The 13,116-nt window shown below is 37.6% G+C and overlaps 2 protein-coding genes across 4 annotated transcripts in view; both read left to right on the forward strand.

Moving 5' to 3' along the window:
• The window catches only part of LOC121872295 (septin-9-like), a 36,931-nt gene extending 32,603 nt beyond the window's left edge, over positions 1–4,328 (forward strand). For all 3 annotated transcript variants that reach the window (XM_042374988.1, XM_042374989.1, XM_042374987.1), the window contains 5 exons: positions 191–328; positions 638–731; positions 1,272–1,388; positions 1,586–1,734; positions 2,451–4,328. In XM_042374988.1, coding sequence (XP_042230922.1) covers positions 191–328; positions 638–731; positions 1,272–1,388; positions 1,586–1,734; positions 2,451–2,604 — 652 coding nt within the window. In that variant the 3' untranslated portion in view covers positions 2,605–4,328. The remainder of the gene's footprint in view (positions 1–190; positions 329–637; positions 732–1,271; positions 1,389–1,585; positions 1,735–2,450) is intronic.
• A 5,441-nt stretch (positions 4,329–9,769) lies between these two features.
• Positions 9,770–10,534, forward strand: LOC121872230 (probable inactive receptor kinase At1g48480). The gene has a single exon (XM_042374897.1). It carries the CDS (start codon positions 9,770–9,772, stop codon positions 10,532–10,534), a length of 765 nt encoding a protein of 254 aa, XP_042230831.1.
• The last annotated feature ends 2,582 nt before the right edge of the window (positions 10,535–13,116 follow it).

Below are 13,116 nucleotides of genomic sequence, written 5' to 3' on the forward strand. Positions count from 1 at the left end.
TACATAGGGGGAAAGAAGTATGTTTCTAATTTAAATAAAAAGTTATGGTCATTAATATTATTTAATCTTGATATCTTTCTATGTCCACCACCATAATAATTGTAGTTGTAATACCTTTGATTTTATTATCACATCACGTGTTTATTTCCACCATAATGACAGTATTTTTACCTAATAACTCACCCTTCAGCTGGGAACCAATAGTGTCGTACATTGAGGCTCAGTATGCACGGTATCTGGAGGAGGAGCAAAAGGTAAACCGGCTCCTGCATATCCCAGACTCTCGCATCCACTGCTGTGTGTACTTCATCCCTCCCACAGGCCACTCGTACGTATACCAAATCTTTAATGTGTATTAGATTCAGTATCTACTGCATCTAACAGAACCTTCATACTGATTTATCAGTACCTGTACAGTATATTCATATTAAAACAGTTTATTTAGCCAGGAAATTACAGATGCAAAGTGAGCATTGATAACTTTGTTTGATAAATTTATATAATAGAGTTCCTTTATGTGCTGATATTTATATTTATATTAAGTTTTGTTATCTATGGCCAGAGGAATAGATTTAAGAAAATAAATAAAATAAAAGACATTGTTTATTTTACATGGAACACTGACTGTCATTTTCAGCTTGAGTTCCCTTGATGTTGAGGTGCTGCAGCGACTTGACAAGATTGCAAATGTGGTGCCTGTAATAGCCAAATCCGACACCTTAACACTAGAAGTACGTGCAATGTGGCGTTGATTTTAGCAGATTTATCTTTAGTGACATAAATTGCAAATCATGATCCAATTATAACTGACTGATGATGGAACTTGTCAAATCCATGGCTGCTTAACTCTATGGTAAAATGAACCTCAGTTGTAGCAGTCGTAGATAAAAAATAAATATCCTCGGTTGATTTGAACTGGGATTTGAGACAGGCTAAAGAGAGAGACAAATAAGGATAACAACATTCAAGAGTTGCAAATGAAACCTGACCCCACAGTCCTTGAGGTTTAGTTGGCCACTGTGTTTGTTATTGCTTGTTCTTTCTTTATGGGCACTGTGGCTGCCATCATGAGCAGTGAGTGATCTTACATGCTGTAGGAGTCTAGATTACCATCCCTCTTCATACCTGAATTTCAGTATTTTATGTGACTTTGTTTTAATGCACTTCATGAATTTATACGTCTCACTACCATATACTACAGTATGTACGTTGTCTGGAACATGATGAAAACTTACAGAAATCTACTCTGACAATTCAATCTTTTTTTAAAGGAGAGAGTGGCATTCAAGGAGAGGATCCGTGCAGATTTATCCGACCATGGAATTAGAGTATATCCTCTCCTGGAATATGAAGACTCGGATGATGCTCAAGAAAACAGCAAAATTAGGGTGAGGCTTATTTTAAATTAGAACAAGAAAGTGGTACAGGTCTGTGATATGAGCGAGTTACTGTACATAGCAAAGACTCCTCATGAAAAAGTTGTATTGTGTTAATGAGATTGTATGTACAGTACACTGTTATCCTAATCTACTGTCTTGTAATTCAATCTGTGTCGCAGATTCTACAACCTGTGATACTTTTTCAGGAACGTCTACCATTTGCAGTAGTTGGGAGCACTGCCTGGCATGAAGTTCATGGGAAGAAGTTACTTGGGCGTCGCTCCAACTGGGGTCTTGTTGAAGTTGAAAACAAATCCCATAATGACTTTGCATATATGAGGGACATGCTTATCAGGTGAGTGTATGTTGTAAACCTTTAGGATATTCTTATCAGGTGAATGTAAGTGGTCTAAATATACTTGCTTATCAGTGAAGTCTAAATTGCATATCAAGGTAGCCTGAGTTGTCAGTCAGGTAATTCTATGTATGATAGGTTATTTATTGAAGAACATTTCGGTCTGGTAAAACTTGGTTGCTTGAGTTAAATACTGTACATACTTGTTAGAAGATTCAGGGTTGCATGTAACCAAAGACATCTCAGTTTCGAATAAAGTTCAGCTTTTCAAATTAAAAACATGTCAATCATTATTTTTTCCACACCAAGACTTCCAATTGTTATGTTAAAGTTCTTGTTGAGATCAAGATATCCCATGTTAGAAAATTTCATGTTTAATAGATCCAATTTCTATGCTCATTTCATAAAAGAGAAGTACAATACAGTACACAACTATATAAGTTAGCTGACCCAATCTACAGGAATCTTTAAATACATGTACTTTGAAAAATACTGCTTTGGAAAAGTGATGAATGGGAGGTATAAATTGCATAGTTGCTCTAAATACTTATTTGTGTTGCATCATTTTTATGGTGTAATCATACAGTCAGTGCAACATGCCAGTTTCCATAGTCAAAGTTGTATAATTTAATTACTTACACAGTGTAACACTGAAAACAAATATAACATATGCATCAGAATTTTGCAGCAATATTAATGTGTGTGTTTCTGTACAGGACACATATGCAGGACCTAATCGGTTCTACAGCTGAACGACATTATGAGAACTTCAGAAGATCCAGGTTGTTTTCAAAAGCCTCTACCAAAGCTCCCATTGTCAATGGTCAAGATTCAAATCATATGAAAAATCTTAATGAATCAAAAATATAACCTTTACCTCTATGTTTAGTGCTTCATATCAAAATGTGACAGTAAGTTAAGACATGTATTCAAAAGACACGAAACTGTATGTACAGTACATTTAACATGACGTATCTCTTCCATTTGAATGTCAATCAGTCGTCAGAGTCCATGTACAGCGATGTAAACCATGAAGAAAATATAATACTTTTTAATATTGGATAATTTATAATTTATAATTGAAATTTCCCATACTGTGTTGTACAGTACTGTATCTATACTAGAGAGACCACTGTTGTCAAACAGCATTTTGAACAAATGCACAGGAAAAAATACAGAATGAATGAATGTTCCCAATGAAAGATGAAAGCTCTTCTAGCCAGTGTGATATTATATTCATATTGTAAATAAAATACTGTACCAGTTCATTATCAGTCTAAATATACTCTTATGTAATATTTGAAACAAGATTTGGTTGAGATTTTAAAACTAAAACCAAAATAACTACAGTAGTAACATTAAGCTTTACAGTGTGTTGGTCAGATTGGAATTGTTGGTACAGTCTACCAAGCCTACATAGATATGTGGCATTTGTCATGTGATTAAAAGAGGTTGTTTTTACATGTTATCTTACGAATGAAATGGTCTTTGAAATCCAAAACTGCACTCTACCAAACACCGTAGAGCACGTCTCCCAGTTTAGTAGCTGGGACCAAGATACAGTGCTGAACACTTGAAATATGGTGGAAGGAGCTTAACTAAAGATGATTAGTACAGTACTTAATTATTTATACCCAATGCAGTATCAAGATTTAGAAATTACAGTATACTTAAAAATTAAGTGCCTAGATTATCATTAGCAGGTGTTTTAAGTATTATAGTATTTGAATTGTAAGATTTATGACAATTCAGATATTACTGTGAGATGGATTACCTTAAGACTTCTTACAAAAGTGCCTTTCATGTCCTGGTTAGATATTCATTCAAGGAAACTGTGATGATTTACCAGTACCATTATCTACATGCCAGTCATAAATAGAATTGACTCAAAATACTAAAGTTATTTCACATGTCATTACCTTCATCCTTGCTTACGTGTTACAGGTTTTCATATTGGGGATATTTTCATGTATCCTCTATGTAAAATGTGTATACAAATTTATGGCTGTTTGTGCAAAGACAATTTCTCACATCTCAACAATAGTTATTCTGCCTCTGAATATCAAAATAGCTGCTTTTATCATTCTTCAACAGCATCATCTCTAATTTGTGTCAGGAAAAACTTTTAGTTATTGTTCGACTAAATTTTTAATTTATATGTTATCGTTAATTAAAATGTATATAAGTAGTCCAGTGAATATAGATTGTATTGAATTATGTTTTCTGAATTTTAGTTCTGTCAGTTTAACTTATTTGCTCCAGCTCAACTATACTGTGCACAAGTTGATGGTATTTATTGATTTTATCTCATTTTTTTATGTTGTATTTAAGGTAATGTATGATACCATTTAATCAATGGGATTTTCTTTGAAATAATTTTCAAATCAAATCTGAAAATTTCACAAATATTGTTATAAAATTGTTTTCCCTGAGACTTGTGAAATATAAAATACTTGTGTTAAAGTTGAAGGAAATACTTACACAGTACATTAACTAAACAATTATTCTTGTTAATATGTTTGTTGATTATGGATATGTTTTTGTCAGGTTACATTATTGTTTTGTTTTCTTCATTAAAACAAGTGAAACATGAATGTTATGTTTTTTGTCATTAATTTCCTTTGTAATTGTGTTCTTTTATCTCATCTCTGTAGCAGCCATAAATGTCTTTCCGCTTAATGTGTTTTATTACATCTACTTCCGAATACATCCATAGTTTTATAAAATACAGTATAGCGTATAATGAAGTACTATTCAAAACATAAAATGGCACTATTGAACCTCTTGGCACTTAATATGACACTGTACTGTACATTTCATTTTTCAATTCAGTTTTATACATCCTGGCTCACTGCTACATAGTCTATTTCACATATGAATTGTCCCAGGTTCAATCCCCTTACACACACTGCCCTGGTATTATTGTACTGTTGGTTGTGTTGCCTGTTATGGGAATGGGACAACTCGCTAGCTGCTAGATATTGAGGAATCATGTTTCAGTATTTGACTGATTTACATATACTGTACTGTAGTCTGACTTTGCTCTTACAATAAACTTTTTCTGCATGCCTGTTTGATACTGAGGCTCTTGTTTTACATTTCTGAAATTTTGGATCACCTTAAGATTAGACACCCTAGCTTATTTCACCTGATCCTAACATTGCCTGGGGTGGGGGGAGAGGGGGAAGTTAAACCATGTTTTAGTTAGGGTGTTTAAAATTCAGGTGAAATAAGCCGAGTCTAATCTTCAAAAGTGACATGATAGTTTCCTCCCTTCTGCCATTCTCCGGCACTTTCTTTACATAAGGTAAAGACAATACCTCAATAATCCCTCCACATGTTGTCTTATGGGTGATGTAAGTTGTGTGAAAGAATAAAGGTAAACTAGATGGTTATTTGGAGACCTACTACTTGCAGAATACGTCAGTTATTGTAATTAGAGAAAAAAAAATTATGGCCAATAGGCCTAAAAACACGTACGAGTCTACCCGACATAATGTAATGGAAACCGAATTTTCCTTACCTATAATTATATGTACTTTATAGACTATTTGTATGCAATTCTGAAGATAGTCAATATTAGTAATGTACCACATAAATAAGGAAAATTAACAGCTGATAAATGCAAATTAGAAATCAACATCGATGTGTGACGCCTTGTAGGTTCCTTTGGAAAGTGTAATACTGTAATGACAATTACTTATTAAAATTAGAATTTCCTGAAAAATAAGTATATTCCATCGTATTTGGCACATGGTCATAATAATAATTTAGGCCCCGTTGTGGGTCGATGACCTGTGCCCGGGTGGGCTGTTCCCCGTAAAAAAAATAAAAATGCATTTTCCTCCAATGACGCAGTCCGTCAAATAATGTTTTGAGTCATATAATACTGTACAAAGCAATCAAATCCTCGTCGCCAAATTCTGTGGTTTATTTATTTCTTAAAGCCATTTATGTAGGAGAGGTTGAGGCGGTGTTCTAAATCCCTTGTTTATTTCCTGCTCCCTTTACAGTGAGTCTCCATATAAAACCACCTGTCTACATATAAACTATCAACATTTAAAGTAATTAAATACAGTTGTTGCTGTAATAATATAAATTATACCTTCATGCATTTATTTGTACAGTAATATATAACATTTGTATTAAATCTAAACTTTGGTTTAGTGTTGGCTGCTGGGCAGTGTTGTCGCCAGTGGCCAACATGGCGTGTGTATGTGAAGTGTTGATACAATATCGTGGATTTACAAGAAGATGGACGAGTCACAGTGAACTAAGAAAGCGGAAGACAGGGAAACAGGTTGGAAAAAAAACTTGCCATTGTATAGCACGTAGTTGCAAATTCCACATTGACATTTTCCAATGTAGGCCATTGACCCAGGGCCCACCGGCATCTGGGGGCCCACTGAAACTAATTTGTCGCGCAGCGTGTCAGTGTATAATCTTGTTTCAAGTGTACACCGAGTATTTCATTATATAGTATATTCACCACCATAAGGGCCCCTGTACAATAAGTATAGGGACCGGAGTATGGGGCCCACCTTTGGGGGCCCACTGATGAGGTTAGGTTAGGTACATGCACTCGATCTATTAACTCAGATTAAATTAAGTTTACCAATTTTTTGTGACTTTGTGACACCAAATACTAGTCGAGAAGTGATTGGCAGTCCGATTTATTCATCTAGGACCATTATTTGACTTCATTCCGGCTATATTTGGCTACATTTGGGTAATTAGTCGGACCCTTGACAGATACTTGGCATGCACTGGCTTCAGAATATATCGGCACCTGCTCCAATGTTGGTCAAGTCTGGCCTTGAATGAGCGCACAATCGGTGCCGTCACAACGCTCTGGCAGATTGTTTCAAGAGTTTACAACTCTCACTCTGAAAAAATTGCCCTCACAGTTTTCTGGACTTGTGGCTTCTTAACCTTGAGCTGTGACCCCTTGTGGGGCGGACGTCCGCCAGCTCCGGGTATGTAAATTCGACCAAGTAGTGCCGTGCCCCCTGACTCCCTGAGATGTTTATATACGTCGATTAGGTCGCCCCTCGCCTGTCTGTAGTACAGTATAAGCTAGGTAGTTGCTGGCGCTGCAATCTCTCTGGGAAACTGAGGTACTGTAGAGCAGGCACCAGTCTGGTGGCCCTCCTTTGGACATATTCAATCAATTGACATCTTTAGCATACCTCAGGGACCAGACGGGGTGGCAATACTGTAATATTTATCCACTGTTTTGTTTAATGGCCGTTAAACTTTACAAAGTGATGTACCATGATATTTTTCAGTGTTTGCTACATGATCAACTGTAATATCAATTTATTTTGTTCTGTGTACAGTACTGTAATTGTTTTCCCAGACACATTTACTCGGGAGCAAAAACGTGGATCAGTCTGATCATTGTAATCATTATCATCGCCGTCATCATTTGACATCCATGATCTGCGTCAACGACGTCCTCGCTGTCATGATCTCATCTGGCTTTCATCTGTTATTTTCCTTTTTGTGACTTCCACTGTAGTTCCACACTTGCCATGACGACGTCATGGCTTCATAGTTAACTAAGATGCCCCTCTCACTGGCATCGTTTTCTTTCAAATGATAAACATAGAAAATTGAATATTTAGTTGGGTGTTAAGAATTTCTTCATTTACACTGCCAGTTTGTCGGGGGTTAAGGAAGCAGGTGGTTTGTTTGATCGGCCAATTATTCTTGATGAATTAACCCACTGTGAGTGCAGGAGGACACTGGAATATTCAGAGAAAATCTGCGATGTTCGGTAGATTCACACTCGGTGGTAAAGCGATAACGCGTGTGTCTCTGAAGAATATATCAAGGGTTTGACCCACTGTATACTGTAGTGGTGTATACTGTAGGGGTGTATACTGTAGTGGTGTATACTGTAGTGGTGTATACTGTAGTGGTGTATACTGTAGGGGTGTATACTGTAGTGGTGTATACTGTAGTGGTGTATACTGTAGGGGTGTATACTGTAGTGGTGTATACTGTAGTGGTGTATACTGTAGTGGTGTATACTGTAGTGGTGTATACTGTAGTGGTGTATACTGTAGGGGTGTATACTGTAGGGGTGTATACTGTAGTTACCCATAAATAAACGTTTTCTTTGTTTCTCAATTAATTTATTAGAGAAAACGGATTTGTCGAGGAGGCGGAGGAGGGTTTACCAGAGAAGATAGGAAGAGGAGGAGGAGGGGGAAGAGAGGAGGGGTTAAGGAGGAGGAGGAGGAGGCGAAGAAGAAGAAGAAGAAGAAGAAGAACTCTCTCTCACTCTCTTTCTCTGCCTATCACACACACACACACACACACACACACACACACACACACACACACACCATCATACAAGAAGAGATAAGATATTTTCCATACGTTTCTAAAAGTATCCCTAAGTGACGAAAAAGTGACGAGTAGTGACGAAATAGTGACGATAATTGATAAGTGACGAAAAGTGACGATTAGTGACGATAATTGATGATATGTGACGATATAGTGACGATAAGTGACGAAATAGTACGATAAGTGACGAAATAGTACGATGTCACGATAAATGACGATAAGAGATGAAATAGTGACGAAATAATGAAAATACACCTTTTCACATATCCGTCGAGACATTGTTCCATAACCGAATGACAGAACACATATCGAATGACACTCTAAAATAACTGTTGGTTCATGCTGACAGAAGTGATTGACGTAAGTTATGAAGTTGACGGACGTGAACAATAATCCGACAGTCTACATATAGTTTGAGAATGTAACAATTGGAGAATGACAGACCACCATCAGTTATTTTAGAGTGTCATTCGATATGTGTTCTGTTATTCGGTTATGAAATTTGTCAAATAGTTATGAAACAATGTCTCGACGGATATATGAAAAGGTGTATTAGGCACATCTTCACTACAACTACCTCACTACAGGGAGTAGGTAGTAGGCAGCTACCAAACAGGGAGGTACTACCGCCTGGGAAGATATTGGAAGCATAATGTGTTGTCTAATGGTAGACCTTAAGCTGCCATATGTGACCAAGTCCCAGGTTGATGATCTGACTTTCTGCTTCATTTTCACACAATTGCAGGGTCTCAGTTGTTTCTCTTGCCATTGACAACACAACATACATATATTGTTTCTCACTTTTGATCTTTTTTTTCATTTTTGTATTTATAGTTCTTTATTATTAATATTATTATTATTATTATTACAGCTACTGTATTATTATCATCATTATTTTATTATTTTATTTTGTTTGTTTTATCATAAATTTTATTTATTATGAATTATTATGACTATTATTTATTATTATTATTATTATTATAACTATTATCATTATTATTAATATTATTACTATTATTATTATTATTATTACATTTTCGACCCCCCAGGCCCCGATGTGGGTCAGTGACCTGTGTCCGGGTGGGCTAATCCCCGTAAAAAAAAACACTATTAGGCACATCTTCACTCTTCACTATCAGGCTACACTACTTCACTACACTATCAGGCACATCTTCACTACAACTACTTCACTACACTATCAGGCACATCTTCACTACAACTACTTCACTACACTATCAGGCACATCTTCACTACAACTACTTCACTACACTATCAGGCACATCTTCACTACAACTACTTCACTACACTATCAGGCACATCTTCACTACAACTACTTCACTACACTATCAGGCACATCTTCACTACAACTACTTCACTACACTATCAGGCACATCTTCACTACAACTACTTCACTACACTATCAGGCACATCTTCACTACACTATCAGGCACATCTTCACTACAACTACTTCACTACACTATGAGGCCCATCTTCACTACACATCTTCACTACACTATTAGGCACCTCTTCACTACACTATTAGGCACCTCTTACTATACTATAAGGCACCTCTTCACTTCATTGCACAACAACTATCACTTCAGCGCCTCAAAAACGCATCTAACCCCCGAATAATAATTTGATGTCCTGGAGAAGGCTGAGTCGATACAGATAATTAAAAATGGCTTGCCGAAAAACAGAAAACTTCCAAGATTGGGTGTGTGAGCTTCTCCCTGAGGACGTGACTGACCTCCTACAAGACGGAGCGGAAATTCTTGGGGAGGGAGCGCACGCAATTGCTTACCTTGTCAAGTGGGGAAATGATGTAGCTGTTTTGAAAAAGGCAGTGTCACCATCAGCCAAAAAATTCTTCAAGGATGAGGCTGCCAAGATGTATGCCCTCGATGGTGCTGGGGGGATTCCTAAGGTACTTGGGTACTGTCCAAAACCTCCAGCGATCCTCCAGTCCTTCAGGGGTAAGCTCACACTCAACCACCTTCTCTCTGAAGATAACCTGATCTGCCAATATGACCTTATACAACTGGGGCTCCTCCTTGGTGAGAAAATCCTTGAGATGAACACGAAAGGTCTAGCACACAATGACATCAAGGAGGATAACATAATGATCCAAGGGCCCTCATCCCGGCCAGAGGTCAGCCTCATTGACCTCGGTCTGGCCTGTGAGATCGGTAAGTCTTGTAAAGTCAGCGCTGATTGCCTACACGAGGACTTCCCCTGGATGGCCCCTGAAGTCTGCCGTGGGTTTAGGACCACCAAGAATTCAGATACATATTCTTTCGGGTTTGTCCTGATGGAATTGATCAAGGAGGCCCCAGGGGACCATCCAGAGGTCACAAAACTCGCCAAGAAGGCCATGACCAAGCGCCGCACTGACCGGCCATCACTACCACACCTCCTCCGAGAATTCCGAGAAATCATCAGTTGAAGAAAAAATTTTAGGCCCCAAGCTATAAAGCACACACTATCTCTCACCTTCCCACAGCGTATCTGAACGAAACGAAAAACAAAACTCAAACGACAGGTAAACCTTGCATCCGATTCCTTGTCCGCCTGACTTCAACATTCCCCTAACTCAAACCTTCAACAGCACAACCTTGGACTTTTTTTCATAAGATGGCAGATCAATGGGTAAGGAAAACGCTTAAATTCACGATGTTAATTATATTTTTAAATAAATTGGGACCAAAACTCTACAAAATAAGGGTTAAAGTTGCTAAAACATCACGTGACTGAGAAAACTAGTTATTTATGATAGGATTGAAGGTCTAAATCGTTCCTAACTCATCACAAGCCATCAGAAAAATCTAGTCTGCATGTCTAGGTACAGATTGATTGATACGTTTATTGAGATACAAAAAACATTAGTACATCTCAAAGGGATGAAGTGACATAAGTCATCCCCACCCCAATCCAGGAATGTCCCTCTCAGGTCTCACATAAATCCCTAATATTTCATATAATCAGTTATATACATACATAGTTATATTCTAGATGAAAAATTTCTATATTTCTTTAATATATCATCTATTTTCCTATTTTTATACATCCACTCTATTTGCATGGGGACATTATTTATATGGACATTTCTATATACATTAAGCAATGGGCATTCCAGTATATAATGTGGCAGGGTATGGGATCTGGATGTTCTACAAACTCTACATTCTTTATCCTGTTCACTTCTCTCAGCTCCAAGTTCCCAATAATATTTATATCCTAATCTTAACCTCATATACACTGAATCTTTCCACCTACTCCCATCTTTCCCATATGTAAATTTTGTGTTCATGAGAACATGATGGTAATGTTTCATTGTTTCACTTTTCTCGTATATTTCATTCCTTTTGAAATTATCTTCTCTTGATTGTATTTTCTGTAATTTGCTCCTTAATTGTTTCAAGGTTTTAGTACATATTATGTCGATCTCGGCCTTTTCCGTGGCTCTTTTTGCTATTATATCTACTGCTTCATTAAGACCAATGCCTACATGTGAAGGGACCCATACAAATTGAACATTATGGCCATTTTTCCTTATTGTATTTACTAATTTTGTACATCAACCAATAATGTGTTCAAAGACTGGACTCCCACTGTTCAAAGAATCCAAAGCTGCCCTACTATCAACAAAAAAATATGCATCTTTATACATATTTACAACATTTTCCAACCCTACTAAGATTGCATATAACTCAGCTTGTGTTGATGATATAAAACTGCTCAACCGAAGTCCAATTTTGATGTCATCATTTCCTTGTTCTGTGTACTGTCTTTTAAGGATCCCGCACCCTGCCCTGCAACTTGACATAACTGAACCGTCACATGACCCAGGGCACCGTCAGAAGGGTGTTATCCAGTGTGAACCTCATTACTAAACATCACAGATTCACAAAGTCCGGTTTCCTCCTGTAATAACACTGGATACACCAACCGCCCGAACGGCAAGTAAGCTGATAAGTGGTGAAAAATGAAAAACACTGTGATCGCTGTTGCTGCCACTTTTAAGCTTTCATAAATCATCATAAGTTTTTTTAAGTCTACTTTGAATGACACCAAGCTTCCCTTAACTCTGATTGAATCTAATAACATGTACATATAAATATCGATTCTCCATTTATCCATTGTGATCTGCAATGATTCTGAATGAAATTAGATTTTCCTTGATTCAAGTATTTTTCGCTTTGACTTTGAAATATAATGACTGTTTCATTCCGGTGTTACTTGTACCGAAAATCATGGGGCAACTGGCGACCAGAGGGTGAAGGGCGAGTAAGAGGGACGGAAGGGAGTGGAGATCAGAGGTGTTGGGAGGAATAAGTTAATCGGTTTACGTGCAGTATATTGGTGAAGCAAAAAGACAATTAAAGGCATGCATCCACCAGCACTTTGGTCGTTCGGCTCGTACAGGCCAATTAATCACCCATCAACCACACCAGGCTATCCGTAACCACGCCCACCAACATGACCTCAGTTCGCCTGCGTCACTGCTTAGTGCGCAGTCGCAGCTCGCAGATTTCAGTTCTCGGCAAAGACTATCTATTGCCCCATAAATAGTCTTTGAGTTCTCGGTAAGGCTAACAACGGGAGTGACGTACCCTTCATGGAAGTTCTCCTTCAGTTTGAACTAAAACCAATTATCAGTGATAAGACTTCGTGTGAACTTTTGTTACTCGCATTAAGGTTTATCGCAACATGATAGGATGACAATGGATGAGCTGCTTCAGTCGTCACAAGTAAGTGTTGATATGTTGTGGTGTTAGTCCTGCATTAGCTAGATTAGCATTCATGTGTGAGGTTGTTGATGTTACAATGGATTATATTGCACATAAACAAATAAGGTCTTTAAACGTTTAGTCTCTAGGTTTGAGGTTTGTACATGTTATAATATTCATCAACAATTAGAGATCTGCCTCTGTGTATTCAGTCGCGTTCATGATTGGTGTTTGTTTGGGTGCATGGCTGTGCTTAGGGTTAGCTTACACTGTCGGGGCCCGGTGATCGTGAGTAACC

Source organism: Homarus americanus, unplaced genomic scaffold (assembly GCF_018991925.1).
Source record: "Homarus americanus isolate GMGI-L3 unplaced genomic scaffold, GMGI_Hamer_2.0 scaffold5589, whole genome shotgun sequence".
Classification (NCBI taxonomy): Eukaryota; Metazoa; Arthropoda; class Malacostraca; order Decapoda; family Nephropidae; genus Homarus; species Homarus americanus.

Bases quoted from the DNA above. Each gene is read 5' to 3' on its own strand.
- LOC121872230 (XM_042374897.1), top strand. From the start codon at position 9,770: ATGGCTTGCCGAAAAACAGAAAACTTCCAAGATTGGGTGTGTGAGCTT.